Raw genomic sequence first — 18562 nt, forward strand, 5'->3', positions numbered from 1 at the left:
CTGGGCCGGCAAGTTTCAATAACAGAAAACTATGGAGGAGTGATCCAGAAATATCTTAATTTGTGTTCCGAAGATGAACGAAAGTTGAGTATACATGTTTACATCATTGTGTGAACTATCGCTTTAACGCGACATCAAGTGTTCACTCAGCAACAATTGTATTTAATTGTTTAATTTTCAGGTATGCTCAAAAAGTGAATAAATGGATTTTAAATACAGTGTAAATATAATTTAGTACCATAAAAACGCCTGAAACTACAAAATAAACATTATCAAACTAAAATATAGCTCATTAATTTAATTGAAATAAAAAATGTTTGAATTATAAACAAATATGTATTGTTAAAAGCGCTATGTAAATGACGTAGACCCCATGACAGGGCATGAGGGGAACACCGCGTGTGAAGGCTAAAGGGCAAACCCTGACGAGGTGTTGCTGGGGCAGATCTCAGATCCACTCATGCGTGCCTGTGTTTCTCATAGCAGGAACATCTGTAGGAGTGCAGGCCTTTCTCTGCCGACGACCAGAACACATCGACAAGCACACGCGGAACAACCGCTAACCGAGCCGAGGCAGGACTGAACCCGCCTGAGACTGACACCTCCCACCACCGCGAGCCCGGAGATTTCCCCCATCTGAAGACCAGCGCTTTTTACAACACAGAGCATCTTTACAGACAGAGATAACAGGAAAACAAGAGTAGAAGAGAATGGCGTTTAAAAGTATTAAATGTATACACACATGACTTTAAACAGACCACGGCTTGTTTCCTCGGCCTCCTTAAGGGGAACTCGCAAACACGAGAGAAACCTCACACACACACACACACACACGTGCAAGACGATCGGATTGAGGTCTGCGATGAGATGCCAGGTGTGTCTCGACACACACAGCTCACACACACACACAGCTGTGTGTTCAAAGTGTTCTGTGAGCATTTAGTGGAGAAACCCACAGACACTGGCCAACACCTGACAAATCATCAACCCGTGTGTGTGTGTGTGTGTGTGTCTGAGCAGGAGAGGAGACGGTCTGGCCTCTCTCTCTCTCACACACACACACAAACTGGCTCACTTTTTTAACTACACACATAAGATGGAAAACATCACACACATCCTTTAAACAGCAAACACTTCATTCATCTGAACTCTTCTATTAATGCTGTTTTTGTGCAGTAACTCACAAACAAACCGTGAAATGATCAGCCACACACACACACACACACACAGACGTGAAACACTCACTCTTGTTTTTACGTGTTCAGTCAGGAGTTTGTCACACGTGTTTTCAAAGACAGTAATGCGGTATGACAATCACTTCATCTGATGTTTCTCCAGGACTCACAGTTCCAGAAGTGAACCGCCTCTCTGACCTCTGACCTCTGCACTCTAAAAAATGCTGGGTTGTTTCAACCCAATTTTGGGTAAAATATGGACATACCCAGCCATTGGGTTAATTTTTTTAATTACATTTTTAACCCAACATTTGGGTTTGTCCATATTTTACCCAAAATTGGGTTGAAACAACCCAGCATTTTTTAGAGTGTGGATCCTAAAACACAACAATCACTGTAATAGGCTTCAAAATGTATTATCCTGTAATATGTGTCGTCTCACCTGTTGGTTTGCAGACGCTCACAGTGAGAGCATGTTCACATCATTCTGGTCATCAGACGTCAGCGCTCGTCTTCTCCGATCCACAAACACTGACCTCACTCTGAAACATGGAGAGAGACTGACAACTGCTTTCAAACTCCAATTATTTTACTGCAGAAGTTTGCCATCATTCTGCTTTGAATGTGCTTTTATCAGTTTTGAAAGCATATGAGAAATATCCTGCAAATAAATCAGTTTGTGGAGAATGAATGACAGAAGTGTTTGTGTGGCGATTGAAGCATTCAGGATTGAACAGTGTGTGTGTTAGCGACTGCAGTGATTTCTGGGGTTTTCTCAGAAGAAACACACGAGCTGTTGGTTATGAATGACGTGTCTAATATAAAAGAAGTAGTAATATCCGTGTTCAGTTGAGTCATTCTGACACGCTGTTTCCAGCAATCTCTCGTCTTTCTCTCATGAAGAGGCGTTTCACCGCAGGACTGAAGAAACCACAACACACACTTCCATATCAACATTACAAATGCAATTCAGAGGTGCGTCTCACACACACTCGTGATCTGTAATATCTGCAGGAATCTCACTGATAATTCACACTTCATGATAAGGACACTTTTTTGCTTGAGATGAAAACAGAGTCATTCAAGTTTTATGGATAAAATCTGCATTTTCGCTTTATCAAAATATAAAAGAAACTTTTTTGATATGCTGTAAAAATCATGTTGTGTCAACAGATACTGTATATAACCACTGTTGTGTTCATGTTCACTCGCGGACACACACAGCCGGTCTGCGGGGTTCAGGGTTAACACACATCTGCTTACACACGTTTTTCAAAACTTTACACATAAATCCTAGAATTGCACACAAAAAGTAAAACGCCTCACAGCTCTGCAAAATTAAACGCAGACATTTGTGTTACGGTGCACTCTGCTATAATAATATTATATTTTTGGATATGTCAAACAGTTATTGCAAACCTAAAGCTCTTCTCTTTTTGAACATTTCTGTACAAGTAATTGTCAAAGATGATGAAAAATTCAAAGTAAATACGAATCCAAAATTGAAACCAAATTACTGTTTTTTTAGGCTGCTGTCATCGTTTGTGGTTGTGAATGCAGTATTACACACTCTGAAGAAGCTTTAACTCGACCTTTGACCTTTTATAGGTCTATTCTAAAGCAATGACTGCTGTTTAGTAAAGAAGTGTGTGTGTGTGTGAGGCTCTGATGAATTACTGTGGTGTTTTGATAGATTGTGTTTGAGAAAGGAAATCAAAAGTCTTCATGATAGATGTGTGTGTTATATCAACCCGGTCTCATCCCAAGACGTCATATAACTGACGTTTTGGGACGTCTTTTGACCATACGTCAATATTCGCCTTTTTAGGGCCCCCTTAAACGTCGGTAGATGAGGTTATGGGATCCTAACTCTACCCCAGACCTAAACCTAACCCGTCACCTAACTGACGTTAAAGGTAAAGCGTCAGTTGTATGACGGCCCGGGATCGCCATCTACCGACGTTTAAGGGGGCCCTAAAAAGGCGGATATTGACGTATGGTCAAAATACGTCCCAAAACGTCAGTTATATGACTTTTTGGGATGAGACTGTGTTAGTTATATACAGTACATAATTGTGTTGTGATTTGCAAAAAGTGTTTTCTGAAATTGAAAACTGAGTCGAAGGTGAGAGTGAGTGTGTGGTCTGGCAGATTTGGTGTGTGTTTCTTTCTGGTGTTTGAATGTCAGGTTTCAGAAATTGTGTGACAAGTGAGTAGTGTGTGTGTGTACGTCTTTGAAAACAACTGTAAATGTCAGTGGAAATATGATGATTAATATGCCATCAAGGTAAATAAGTCTGTGCCATAAACAAGTGTCAATATTTCCTTTATATAAAAGCTCAAAATAATAATGTGCAAACAGAAGGGCAAGCATCATGACGTGATCTGCTCTTAGATATAGGGAATCGTCTTGATGTTTTATATCTTTGAGTCACCGGACTAATAAAGTCTAAATAATTCTGAATCATTTTCTGAAGAATCCAGTTTGTACAGAATGAACTTTGGCACAGAAAGTGCTTCGCTTTAGTGTGACACTCCTGTGTGGTCGTCAGCCGCACCAAACCTGATGCACCGCAAACTTTATAGACATAATAATTCATTCAGTTTTTAAATCTCAGTGAAGCCATAGAAGAACTGTTTCCGTTCTTGTGATCCGCTCTGATGTTTTTCTTAGTGTGAAGCACATTATGATAATCTAAAGAACAACTTTTCCAAATAAAGAAATCTGGTTCTTCATGGATGCCAGTAAAGAAGCTTTATTTTTAAAAGTGTGTGTGTGTGTGGTCAATTCTCACAATTAAAGACAATTAAAAAGCCTAGTAGACTTAAATTATGAAACACAAGCAAACCACCAAACATTTTAGACAAAAACACATATGCATGTTGTGGGACTTGATACTCGCTAAATATGGTGATATAAAAATGTTTTTCGAGAATAAAACTACAAAAAAAAGTAATTTAAAGCAGCTTTAGGTGTTTGAACCCAACGGTGCAGGAGAAAACAGCCTCAAACCTCATGGTTACACTAGAAACAGTGTGTAAAATAGAGTAAAATAAGCGTGTGAGTATCAGTAGGAGGCGCTAGAGAGCCGCATCAATAAATCCAGCATCATCCGCACAGGTGCTTCAGTCAGGCTTCATTCATCAGCCAGTGTGTGTGTGAGTGTGTGTGTATGTGTGTGTGTTACCTTCACTCTCCCTATCGCTGTCATTCTGAACACAAGTGCGATTTCGACCTCAATCTGGGGACAAAACGAAGATGAAACTGGTGAGTAATTCATCTTAGTGATTAAATATTATTCCGTATGTACGCGACAAGCTTCATTGTGTTTTCTTTCTTACCTCTGGTTGTCAGTGTACTTTAAGCTCTGTGATAGGCATTACTGAGGATATTAAACAGTTATTAATACTGCATACTGAACCACAGGCTCTGTTTAACGTTATATGCTAAATAAAACTGGTAAAAATAAGAATTTAAAACGTTCTCGTTGGATGTTAGTTTACATATGCTTAGAAAAAAACTAATAAGAACAAATTTGAAATCTCGCAAAAAAAAAATAAAAAATAAATAAAAAATCCACAAATGACAGTAACGCGTCATTAAAACAAAACAAAATAAATAAATAAATAAAATAATAGCTTATAAAGTTGTCTTCCAGACTGTTTATGTATCATGTTTATTATAAGACTTATTTTTTTAAATATAATATACGAATAAACGCAGCTATAGGCCTAAACCATTTTTGTTAAAGGAAGAATTAATGCTTAAAACTGAAAATATGAAGGTTATTTACGCAAAACACTAATAACGCCTACTTTGGCAATAAATTTTAACATCGATATTTAATTTTAAAATTATAAAATGCCAAAGTTATGCGTAATGAAGGAACGTTTGAATTGAATCACTGTTTTCTAACATTTGTTGCTTTTTAGTTTGTGGCTTATGATATGGAGCAGCTGTTTATATATCAAATATTAAATATGATGTATTATAATTAAATATAAGGCTCGATTGATAGGGATTTCCCCCGTCATCTCACCGGCAAACCGTGTCCGAATCATCCCGGACTCGCCATAAAGTTTAAGCATTTGCGATTACAAACTTTCTATTATTAGCCTAAAGTTCTTCAATTAAATCCCACATCGCCGGAGATTTTGCCAGAGAATAACATAGCGTAGGACGAGCACACAGCGTATTTAATTAAAATTAAAATGTAAAATAATTCATTTATAAGTGCAATTAAATGATACAGTTTACTGCAAATTTTACAAAATAAAAAAAGTGATAGGGTTATTTAGAAAATATGAAATACAAGCTTATTTTACGAACGAATAAACAATATGACATAAACGTCACGAGTTAAATCAAAAGTGCATTTAATTTGATAGCAAATGTATGAAAACAAATTAACGTCCAAGTAGCCTACATTAAATCTTTTTTTTTTTTCGTTTTTAAAAAGCCATTGAAGATTGTTTACATTTAGATCCATAAAAGCAAGAAGTTTGGATTTGTTTTTAATGGAGCGGTGACTGAAATGCAGAATCGTTTTAAACCAAAGCGATCAAAATAGAAATAATGTGCAGCTGTTGAACATTAATGAACATTTATTGACATCTACACATTCATTCTCAGTGATGCCGAGGCGCGCGACAGTATCTGCCGTAGATCGAATTATCAAACGCCAGGATTCGGATCAGGAGTTCGGGTGGAGTTTGTCGGATCATGCCCGGGGAAGGGTCCGGTTCTGCGCTGGACGACGGGAAGGATTCACCTATCATTAGTGAAGATGAACTGACGAGCGGCCGGTACATACTCGACGGGCTCGGGTCCAATCGATACTTCATGATGGGCGCGACGCAGCAAACGCAGGAAAGTTCGAGTCCGTGTCCGTTGTTCCCGTACACGGGCCAGACCGGGGGAGTATACGCCGGTTCCGATGGATCGCGGTACGCGTCTCTGCACTACGGATCCGTGATCCCGTCCGCGGGCTTCTGTCCGTCTCTGTGTGCGGGCCGCGGGGAGTTCGGCGCGGGATATCAGTTCGGACACGCTTCGGGAAACTCCTACGGCCCGTATCAGGGGTCCGGGATCGGTTCCATGGCTCGAGCTCAGGTGTATCTGTGCAACCGGCCGCTGTGGCTCAAGTTTCACCGGCATCAAACAGAGATGATCATCACCAAACAGGGCAGGTGAGAGAGTCTTATACAAATAAAGCTGCTGACATTGCCATCAATGGTTTCATAAAACAATTGCATTCTTTATATTATTAAAATGTCCTTCACTAGGAAAAAAAATCCCAGCAAGCAGTTTAGCGTTTAAAATACGTCTAATAGCGTCTATAGCCTAAAACAAGGCAACATTTGGGCTGCCAGTGAAAATGTATCTAAACCATAACTCAAGAATATCTCTTAGGCTACACAAAATAACCGAAGTCCGAAGACATAAAACTTGTTGTAATCACTGCTGACTTTGCTTAAATTGTGGAATATCCTTTATATCGCAATTTATTTTGGCAAAAACGACATGTAACCAAATTCAAGGTTATTTTGGTTATAACAAGTCTGTTACTCATAGCCGGACTATATCGGGTCTATAGTTAACCGAGACGGAGAAATGACGGCTATTGCATGCTGGGATGGTTCTTTTCAGAACTGATGACTGAAGATTCTTTGTGAAGCGGTTCTGAAATGTCATAATTCTAAGCGAAATCTTTAATTTTAAGCGTGAATTAATCAAATAGGCTAACTCTATTTAAACATGTTTTCTTAGGCCATTTAAACGCCTTAAATTGTATAGGCCAGGGCAAAATTACATATTTCATAATCTGTTTTAAACAGTCATATAACGAAAAGAATGTTTTAAATGTGTTTGCAAATAGTTTTCAAAAGACGTGTTACTATAGCAACGGGTATAGTTATTAATATTATTTAGGCCTATAGATTTTTATATAATAACCTAGGCTAGGCCTATATCTGCAAAAGGTTTTGTATTATTCATTTATTTATTTTTAAACTATAGCTAGGCTATCAGAAATAGAGGCTCAAAAAGACAATTCAGGTCGAATTAAAATAATATTAATTAAAAGTGGTCGTCAAAAAAGTTTCTTTATATTTAGGCTACATATGCATTTAGCGCTTCTAATGCAAGCTAAATGAGGTACAAAACATTCATCACATAGTCAACAATGCCAGGTTTATAGATGAAACCAGAGAAGAATTGTGTTATTTTTATGTAGGCCCTATTTGTGAAATCATGGTTTGCGAGTGTGGTGCTTATTTGTTCTTTGAAAGCTATAGTCTATTTTTTAATCCGCAATTTTGATAGCCTAATTCATTCAGAATATAGCTGAATAATTATTTGTGTTTTTAATCTCTGCACAGGCGAATGTTTCCATTCCTGAGTTTCAATATTACCGGCCTGAGCCTGACGACGCATTATAACGTGTTTGTGGAGATTGTCTTGGCGGATCCGAATCACTGGAGATTCCAGGGCGGGAAATGGGTCACGTGCGGGAAAGCCGACAATAATATGCAAGGTATGGAAGAAGACAAGTGCTATTGTTATTATTATTATTATTATTAAATATGAATATTGTTATATTGTTGTATTTTATTGTTTCAGGGAATAAGATTTACGTCCACCCCGAATCGCCGAATACAGGCGCTCATTGGATGAGACAAGAAATATCTTTCGGTAAACTGAAACTAACAAACAACAAGGGAGCAAATACCAACACTTCACAGGTAAACAATGCACATTTATTTTATGAGTACAACAATTAGCTACTGATGCTTAAACCAGGACTGTTGTGCTTTTTGGGCCTGTTTTAGTAATCAAATGAAATAAAAATAAAAAATCTTTTAAACAATCATTTGACATTGACAAGAACAAGTAGGCTACTAATATTAAATATTGGTGAATGTGATTTTGTCCTGGAACAACATTTCCAATTAACCAGATCTGACGGACACGTTTATGCCAAGTCTGTGCTTCTATATCAGGGTTATTCAGCATTTCCCTCTGTTTTTTGGATAAGTTAGTCAGTGTTGTTCCAGAATCCAGATTGAACATATACTGGGCAAAATCACCATTAAATGATGTGCATTTAATAGTCTTGTTTGTGTGTCCAACTCAGATGATTGTCCTCCAGTCTCTACACAAATACCAGCCGAGGCTTCACATCGTTGAAGTGTCCGACGACGGGATTGAGAACACAGGCCGAGACTCTCGGACCCAGATCTTCACCTTCCCGGAGAACCAGTTCATAGCGGTCACAGCCTACCAGAACACTGATGTACACACTCTTTCTGAGCATTAATAACCCTCTGCTGCTATTCGCGTGTTTATTTATTTTATTTAAATGAAATTAATGTACTATATTTTAGTTTTTTATGTATTTAGAATCCATTTATTCACTTTTTGAGCATTAAAGTTCCAACATAAACTGTGGTGAATCTTGAATGCTTTAGAGAAACAGACTGCAGTTTGATCTCTTCTCAAAGACGACCGCAGATTATTGCTGAAGTGAAAAAAGTTATAAAAAGTTACAGAATTTTATATTTACTGTTATGAAAAATGCGCAAAAATACTATTTTCAATTTGTGTGTATATATATATATATATATATATATATATATATATATATATATATATATATTAAAAACATGTTTTACTCTAAAACTGTGAGAAAATCAAATTAGCCATACACCTAAACTAGTGTGTATTCCGCATGTGAGCTGATCTCCGTAAACGAGCGTTCAGTGAGTGTGTGTTCGCTGCAGTTCCGCACGCGTCCGCTAGAGGAAACTCTCTTTTACAAAGCGCTCATTTCTGACCTCTTTCTCTGATCAAAGTCACTTTCTCATCAAGTGACTATTTTTTTACAGGACCATTTAACCTGTTTGTGTGTGTTTACATAGCAAGTGCCAAAACATTTACCAAGTTCTGTACCATTCCAATCAAGAAAAAAGTTAAAAATAAAAAATAAAATAAAAAGTTATGCTCTTCGGTCTAAAATTATATGCACGAAACAACCCGGTCTCACTAAATGCGTCTTAATAGCACGCTTTCTGTTATTGCGTGCATATGATATTTAGTAGTGGTGTGTAGGCTATTAGGTTTGGGTATGGTTAGAGGTGTGGAGGGCGTGTGTATTACACGCAATAAAGTGCGTATCACATCCATGCTAAAACTAATTTTCGCGTATAAATTCCACGATAAACACGTGTACAGACAACACGTGTGCATTTTCAAGAGCTCAGGCTGGGACTACACACACACACAGTTATTAACACTCACTTCTGTGTCATTCCTCTAGATCACTCAACTGAAGATCGACCACAATCCTTTCGCGAAAGGCTTCAGAGATAACTATGACTCGTGAGTATGATGAGCATCACTGAGGTTACCCAGCATGTATTCTCTCGGTTGACACTAACATGCATTGGATTTTCAGGATGTACACGCTCGCGGAGCGTGAAAGACTGACGCCTTCGCCGACGCACTCGACGCGCGCGCAACAGATCGTGCCAAGCGCGCGCTACACCGTGCAACCTTTTCTGCAGGATCAACTCAACAACCGGCTGTACAGCGGCGAGCAGACCAGTGGCGGCAAACTGGAGCTCACGGCCTACGAGGGAGATTACTCCAGCTCGCTGTTACCCTACAGCTTCAAGTCTTTACCTCTCCAGAGCGCGCACTCGCTCGGGTACTATCCTGAAGGCGCGTTCGCGTCCGTGACCGCGGGATGGGGCACGAGAGGCTCGTACCCGAGGAAAGTGCCCTGGTCTCCCAGACCGAATCCCACAGATGAGCACATCATCATACCTGACAAAGACCGAGCTCAGGAGGAAAGCCCTGTGAGCGCGTTCGCGCAGAACTGGATGGAGAGCGCGTCCTCGCTGAAGCCATCAGACTCTGTGGAGCCCAGCGTTTACTCGCTCGTGTGCAAGAGGAGGCGGCTTTCCCACGCAGAATCCGGCACTGGGAACTCGCCCAATTGTCAAGAAGACTCGGAAAACTTTAACAAGGACACTTCCTCCCCGAAGGCGATCGGCTATTACGCGTTCTACGCCGCCAGCTAGAGGACACTTCCAAACGCTCGTGCACTCTCAAAAATAAAGGTTCCGAAAGGGCGTTTTACAATTGATGAACAATTTTTGGTTCCCGAAATGAGGAACCTTTATTTTTGAGAGTGATTGTTTGAATTTATCAATTTGGTCCTTTTGTAATATATTTAAATCTGTCCCTAATGCATTATTTCTGTGCACGTTCAATGTCATTTCGAAAATGCTGTTATGTGTAGCTATTAAACGACTGCTGTTTTGGATTTGGTATATTCTTAAAAACATTTTATTTTTTTTAATATACACTCTTACAAATAAAATAAAGGTTCATTACGTTAAATTGATGGTTCTGTGAAGAACCTTTAACATCCTGGAATCTTTTCATCGCATGGAACTATAACTTTGGATTAATAAAATAGTATTTACACTAAATAATAATAAGAATAAATGAGCTTTTAAGAACTGATCACTGAAAGGTTCTTTGGGGAACCAGAAACTGCTCTTCTGCGAAAAACCCCTTTAAAATCTTTATTTATTTTTAAGAGTGTACAGAATTAATTGAATATCTTAGACATGATATGGGTGTGAAAGAAATATTACCAAAGAGCTTTGAAAACTGGTTAAAATTATTCAAATCATTGAATCCAAATGCAAAAATTTTACAGAAAATCAATGATCAGAAAAAAAACGCAGAATATAATGTGTTTGGTAAATAATGGAAACGGAAAATTAAACCTCATATATGGTGGATTATAACAAGAATCCAGAAGTAAACTCAACATTGAAGTTCTACAAACAGAGATACTGAGATGTTGTAGAGCACACACTGTCCTCTAGTGTCCGAACAGCAGAACCTCAACAATATCTGTCAGTTTGGTCTCATAATCTCAAATGAAAGGGTTCAGTTATTAGAAATATCATTCACAGTAAAAATAGTGAAATATTATTATGATGTAAATCATCAGTTTTCTATGTGAATATACAGTAAAGTGTAATTTATTCCTGTGATTTTCAGCATCATTACTCCAGTCTTCAGTGTCACATGATCCTTCAGAAATCACTCTAATATGAGGATCTGATGATCAAGACACATTTATGATTATTATCAGTGTTGAAAACTCTCATGTTTTTGTGAAACCATGATGCATTTTATTCTTCAGGATTCTCTGATGAATAGAAAGTTTAAAAGGGCAGCCTTCGTAACATTATGAATGACTTTTAATCAATTTAATGCATCCTTGCTGAATAAATGTATGAACTCATTAGCTTATTTTATAAAATTTAGAATTCATTCATTTATAATAAAGTATTAATTTGTTTTGTTTTTTGTTTTTTAAAAATGACAGTTTTCACATATTTTGTAAAAATATAAAGCACTTCAACTGTTTTTCAACACTGATAATAATAATCATAAATGTGTCTTGATCATCAGATCCTCATATTAGAGTGATTTCTGAAGGATCATGTGACACTGAAGACTGGAGTAATGATGCTGAAAATCACAGGAATAAATTACACTTTACTGTATATTCATATAGAAAACAGATGATTTACATCAGAATAATATTTCACTGTTTTACTGTATTTTTTCATCTTAATTTTTTCAAACTTTTGATTGCCAGTACGAGATGCTGTGAGACGGCAAATTAACAAAATCACTAGAGAAAAAACACAAAATCAATTTATTAAAATAAGCAAAGTTTCAACCCGATTGCATATTTTAATAAACAGATTTTGTGTTTATTCTTCAGTGAAGAGCTTTGTCTGATCCGAACGTTTCTGGATGTGCGCATATTACTAGTAAAACTACAACAAAATCAACAACAACAACAACAATAATAATAATAATAATAAATGAACTTTATATAGCAGCTATAAAATGCACAGAGCTTTGCAACATAAACATTCAAATGCATTAAGAAAAGAAAAAAAACTTTAAATAGTTGCACATGATGATGTATGAGATTGAGGGAAAGTCCTGATGTGCAGAAGCTCCACACACACACAATCAGATCAGTGTGTGTGAGTGAGTTTCTCGGACACACAAACACACACTCGGACGGCTGTTTTCAGTCATGCATGTACAGCTCCTAAAAATACTGAAATCTCAAAAACAACCCGTAGTGCAATCATACACACACTATCCGACACAAATCCTGTCATAAACATCCGCATACTGTATAACGGCAAAAACTAAAAAAAATTAGAAAAATTTGTGTGCAAAGTTTCCGATAGCAAGTCTTCCAGAGAGTTCTGAAGCCGAACGAGTGACGGAGATGCACACTACTGAGGGTCCTAGACTCAAACACAGTCAGTGAAGCTCTAGTTTTAGAGATTGATCTGGAACACATGAGTGGTCTCAGACTTGGATGGATTTCCTGCTGCGATGCAGTTCATCGATCCATCTCCTCTTGTCCCATCGGGCAGCAGAAGCTCTAGAGAGCGTTGAGCGTCGCTCATCCTGCGGGAACACAGAAACACTCATTCCTCATCCTCATATACACACTGCAGCGTCAGCTCTGTCTCTCAGGGTCTCAAACGCTTCCTTTGAAGATTCAGTCTCTCTAAGCCCCGCCTCTCTGAGAGCAGCTCTGCTCTGATTGGTCAGAAAGCACTCATTATCATTTCTGAATCTCAGCTCCTGACACAATGGTACGAACAGTAAGGATAGCGTGGGAGCCGGCCGTCGCCATCTTGGCCGCGTGTCACTCCCGAATAGACGAATGTGTGCAGAGGCGGATTAGCTGAGGTGACGTGACGCTAACACTAGCACACAAACGGCTAGTAGCGACATCAGCGGCAATCCACCTGTCACTCAAGTCCTTTAATTATGCATCATTTTAGGGCTTAATATAATTTATTAAATTAAAAAAAATATTCACCCCCTCACAGTCGTCATGAAGGGCAAAATTAGCGATATAGATCAAAACTACAGTTTTTTTTTCTGCTGCAAAGTTGGGCATTTTAACATGCGTGCCTATGGGAGTGAGTCTCTTCTGCAGCGCCTCTAGTGGCCAGTGGAGGAACTGCAGGTTAATCACTTCAGCGCTCAAGAGAGAGAGCGGGCGGCTGCCGCTTGGTTTTACCACATCAGTCTCGGCTCAGACTCGACCCTTACCTCATAGGCCGGCGGATCTGAAGGCGGGACCGGACTGTAGTAGGACGGGGGTGATGATGCGGGACGCCGGTCCATGACATCACTGATCACATCAGGTGATGCGGAGCTCATGTGAATCACCATTAGACGCTTCCTCTGCACATGCACAGAAGATAGATGTAAACACATCAACCAAAATATGATTAAACTAACTCAATTTCATTAAGATAGAATTGAATTAAAATGGAAAATGTAATATAATCTAATGTGCATTAGATTAATTAACTTAATTAACTTGATTCAAATAAAAATACATTAATAAATAAAAATAAATCTTGATTTAAATAAATAAAATAAGAAAAGCAGTGTAAAATCGAAAAAAAGATAAACTAATTCAATTTGATTTAGGAAAAATTATCAGATTAAAATAGTCAGATTAAAATAAATTGATTATTTAAATAAAACCTGATTTAATAAATAAAAATAAGAAAAGCAGTGTAAAATGTGAAACTAAATAAATAAGATTAAACTAAGTTTTACTAAGATCACAATTAAGATAAATAATATAATATTTATTTAAACTTTAAATACAAAATATTTAATACATTCGATCAAAACTTATTAATTAAAAACAAAAATAGAAAATAAATAAAAATGATTAAAATAAAATTTAAATAAATACAAATAAGAAAAACAGTGAAAATAAATAAATGTATTAAACATTTTTTATTTAAATAAATAAATAAATAAATACATTTTATAAAAAATAACATGAATATATTCATATGAATGAATAAAACATCTAACAGTGCAGTGCAACAGTAAGTATAAAAAAACAAGGATGTAATGCTAATATTTTACACATTTGTAATACTAAGTCTTTGTAAATGAAAACATAGAGCTGCCTTTTAAATGTTGGGGTGGCGGCCCCTCACGAGGATGATCATATTTAGGGGTCCGGGGCATCAGACCGAAGCCCACCTCAGATGACGCTGGAGATTAAAGAAACACTGATTTACCGATTTACACCAGCAGCACAAGGTGGCGAAGATGATGACGGAGAGGAGGAGCGCCACAGCGTTACAGGCCATGAACGCCACTTCAGTCGGACCCAGAGAAGGGGCCAAGAACTACAACCAGAATCACAAACACCTCAATATTCATAAACATCAGTAATATAGTCATTATTAGGACCACAGATGAATCTTATATCAGGCAAATGACGACTCACCACACGCACACTCGACGTGACATAGAACAAGAGGAAGAAGATGATGAAGACGGTCAGAGAGCTGAAGATGTTGAACAGGTTCAGAACTTGAGCGGTGACCACCTGAACAAACAGAATTCATAAAGCTCACATGAAACAGTTCAGCACATCGGGTCATGTGAGGCGGTGGATTACACTGACCAGACACGGGTTGCGGGTACAGGCAGCGATGGCTGTAACGACTCCGTTTAAAATCAACTACAGACACACAAAACAACATGATACAAGACAGCACACAAATATCAACAATATTTAGCATGCATTTACACTATATCTGACTCTCTTCTGTTCACCAAGTCTGTGTTTATTTGATAAAAAATGTGTGAAATATTATTACAGTGTAAATCAGCTGTTTTCTATGTGAATATATATGTGAGTAAAGTGTCAATTATTTCTGTGATCAAAGCTGAATTTTCAGCATCATTACATCTTCAGTGTGTGTCACATACGCTCAAAATAAAACACTCACATAGCAAGTTGGTATTAAAAACCAACGCTCGTAATTCCAAAAGACGAGTCCAAACGCCACGCCACCGGTCAGGATCTCCAGCCACTGACGGATAAAACACAAGATGTTTTCCTCAGCTTGTAGCCACTAGCAGTACTAGTTAAGAGTGTTGATCAGCAGCAGTTTCACTAGTTAAGAGTGTTGATCAGCAGTTTCACTAGTTAAGAGTGTTGATCAGCAGCGGTTTGACTAGTTAAGAGTGTCAATCAGCAGTTTCACTAGTTAAGAGTGTTGATCAGCAGTTTCACTAGTTAAGAGTGTTGATCAGCAGTTTCACTAGTTAAGAGTGTTGATCAGCAGTTTCACTAGTTAAGAGTGTTGATCAGCAGTTTCACTAGTTAAGAGTGTTGATCAGCAGCGGTTTGACTAGTTAAGAGTGTCAATCAGCAGTTTCACTAGTTAAGAGTGTTGATCAGCAGTTTCACTAGTTAAGAGTGTTGATCAGCAGCAGTTTCACTAGTTAAGAGTGTTGATCAGCAGTTTCACTAGTTAAGAGTGTTGATCAGCAGTTTCACTAGTTAAGAGTGTTGATCAGCAGCAGTTTCACTAGTTAAGAGTGTTAATCAGCAGTCTCACTAGTTAAGAGTGTTGATCAGCAGCAGTTTCACTAGTTAAGAGTGTTGATCAGCAGTTTCACTAGTTAAGAGTGTTGATCAGCAGTTTCACTAGTTAAGAGTGTTGATCAGCAGTTTCACTAGTTAAGAGTGTTGATCAGCAGTTTCACTAGTTAAGAGTGTTGATCAGCAGCAGTTTCACTAGTTAAGAGTGTTGATCAGCAGTTTCACTAGTTAAGAGTGTTGATCAGCAGTTTCACTAGTTAAGAGTGTTGATCAGCAGTTTGACTAGTTAAGAGTGTTGATCAGCAGTTTCACTAGTTAAGAGTGTTGATCAGCAGCAGTTTCACTAGTTAAGAGTGTTGATCAGCAGTTTCACTAGTTAAGAGTGTTGATCAGCAGTTTCACTAGTTAAGAGTGTTGATCAGCAGTTTCACTAGTTAAGAGTGTTGATCAGCAGCAGTTTCACTAGTTAAGAGTGTTGATCAGCAGTTTCACTAGTTAAGAGTGTTGATCAGCAGTTTCACTAGTTAAGAGTGTTGATCAGCAGTTTCACTAGTTAAGAGTGTTGATCAGCAGTTTCACTAGTTAAGAGTGTTGATCAGCAGTTTCACTAGTTAAGAGTGTTGATCAGCAGCAGTCTCACTAGTTAAGAGTGTTGATCAGCAGTTTCACTAGTTAAGAGTGTTGATCAGCAGTTTCACTAGTTAAGAGTGTTGATCAGCAGCAGTTTCACTAGTTAAGAGTGTTGATCAGCCGTTTCACTAGTTAAGAGTGTTGATCAGCAGTTTCACTAGTTAAGAGTGTTGATCAGCAGCAGTTTCACTAGTTAAGAGTGTTGATCAGCAGCAGTTTCACTAGTTAAGAGTGTTGATCAGCAGCAGTTTCACTAGTTAAGAGTGTTGATCAGCAGTTTCACTAGTTAAGAGTGTTGATCAGCAGCAGTTTCACTAGTTAAGAGTGTTGATCAGCAGTTTCACTAGTTAAGAGTGTTGATCAGCAGCAGTTTCACTAGTTAAGAGTGTTGATCAGCAGTTTCACTAGTTAAGAGTGTTGATCAGCAGCAGTTTCACTAGTTAAGAGTGTTGATCTCTAGTTAAGAGTGTTGATCAATAGTAAAGAGTATTGAACATCAGTTGTTTGACTAGTAAAGAGTGTTGATCAGAAGGTTTACCCCCAGAACCGCCGGGTTGATCTTCAGGAACCCTGTCACTCCGGGTGCGTCTCCGGGCTTCGACTCTGTGATGTAAACGGGACACGCAGACTGATCCTGCTGAGCTCCAGTGTTGATGATCACTTCGACTTTTCTCGACATCTTTAGACACTTTAGAGAGGGAAATAAGTTTCCAGATCACACGTGTTTTCTTGGCTGTCAGCTGCAGATAATTCTTAGACAGGATAATTCAGTCATTGTTCACCGACATTCTTTAAGTGAACAAACCAGACGAACCTGCAGTTGCTCCAATGACTCAAGACTTTCAAAAACTCTGATCCTCTTATAGATCTTCATTCATTCAGCTTTAGGTCTAAAGGTCTTAACCACTGCTATTTAAATTACTCTTTTGTTTTATTCAGTGATGAGATGGTTTGAGTAGTTTATGGGTCAAATCAGAGATGAATCATTTATATTAGCAGCAGAAATCCCCAAACAAGCTCCAAACGACAGGAGTTTCCTTCATTTATTCCATGAAGTCTAACTTCTTAACATCAGTGCATCAACATACAATTTCAGCATATTTCCAAAGCATTTGTAAACCATAATATAATGTTAGTTTTCATGTTTGTTCCCAGATAGTGAATTATCTAACATATATAGCCAAATTTTTTTATCTTAAATATATTTCAGTAAATGTTGCAATTAACATTAAGATTATTAATAAATGCTGTAGGGGTTTGTTAATTTAGTTCAGCAGGATTTTTATCTAACATTAACAAATTAAGCCTTATTGTAAAAACCAATAAAGAAGATTCAACATCAAAATAGCCAAGTAGCATAAAGATATTTGGTAACACTATACAATAAGGTTCATTAGTTAAAATTAGTTAACTAGCTTAGTCAACTTGAACTAAGAATGACAACAGCATTTATTAATCTAATTGTTAAGAACAAAGGTTGCATGTTAACATTAGCAAATGAACTAACATGAAAACAACGAAACCTGGATTAATTAACTTTAACAAAGATTAACAAATACAGCATCAAGTGTATTGATCATTGTTAGTGAATTATGAGCCTTATTGTAAAGAGTTACCAGATCTTTTTCTGACTTTGTCCTCAACTTCAGATCTGCAGTGTGTGGTGTGTAAAGTTACTGAAGTCAGTGTGTGTTAAGAGTGTTTTACCTCGATGTTGTTTTTGCTCTGGTTGTCTCCGTCATCAGGAGAAACTGCACCTAAACATGCAGAGAATGTGTGTGTGTGTGTGTGAGACTGACGTCACGAATCAGATCAACACTACAGTAGTTCATCTCTGTCCTGTAAGTTATGATGGTGACTAACACACCCACACACACGATTACGCAAGCTCTTTATATTGCAAATGTAACCGAGACCAGCCAATAATAGCCGTGCATGGAAACCCGAGTCACGTGGTCTCGAGTCTTAAAACGCCACAAGAAATTAAGTACATTTAATAATTCTTCCGCCGGATACCAAGATATCTGCGTTTCTCGCTTCCGGTGGGGGATTTGCGGGCCTGTATCTCGGGCTGACCCTGATCCTTCAGATCCAACTGAAAATAAAGAATTAAAAGACAAACAAGCCACTCACAGAAAGTGTGTTGAGCTTCAGATAAATATGAAAGCTTTGAAGTTATTCAATATTTCAGTCACAATATTTTTGTCCGCTTTTTAAAGAGCAGCCAGTGTGTGAAATATGACACCATGAGCTTAA

General features: G+C 38.0%; 2 protein-coding genes across 3 annotated transcripts; one reads left to right on the forward strand and one right to left on the reverse strand.

Moving 5' to 3' along the window:
* The first annotated feature begins 4291 nt into the window (after positions 1-4291).
* eomesb (eomesodermin homolog b) lies at positions 4292-10504 on the forward strand. The gene is made up of 7 exons (XM_039688712.2): positions 4292-4443; positions 5809-6365; positions 7557-7711; positions 7798-7919; positions 8312-8470; positions 9494-9555; positions 9632-10504. Exons 2-7 carry the CDS (start codon positions 5899-5901, stop codon positions 10257-10259), a joined length of 1593 nt encoding a protein of 530 aa, XP_039544646.2. The 5' UTR covers positions 4292-4443; positions 5809-5898; the 3' UTR covers positions 10260-10504.
* A 1671-nt stretch (positions 10505-12175) lies between these two features.
* Positions 12176-18153, reverse strand: LOC120491211 (uncharacterized). Of its 2 annotated transcripts, none has more exons than XM_039688898.2 (8): positions 18014-18153; positions 16845-16994; positions 15078-15161; positions 14750-14806; positions 14570-14671; positions 14358-14468; positions 13360-13494; positions 12176-12702 (listed from the first exon to the last, which is right to left on the reverse strand). In XM_039688898.2, exons 2-8 carry the CDS (start codon positions 16983-16985, stop codon positions 12601-12603), a joined length of 732 nt encoding a protein of 243 aa, XP_039544832.2. In that variant the 5' UTR covers positions 16986-16994; positions 18014-18153; the 3' UTR covers positions 12176-12600. The 2 variants fall into 2 exon arrangements, with proteins under 2 accessions (XP_039544832.2, XP_039544831.2); XM_039688897.2 differs by lacking the exon at positions 18014-18153 and adding an exon at positions 17923-18010.
* Positions 18154-18562: the final 409 nt, after the last annotated feature.

This window comes from Pimephales promelas, chromosome 12 (assembly GCF_988280905.1).
Source record: "Pimephales promelas chromosome 12, fPimPro1.hap1.1, whole genome shotgun sequence".
Lineage (NCBI taxonomy): Eukaryota > Metazoa > Chordata > Actinopteri > Cypriniformes > Leuciscidae > Pimephales > Pimephales promelas.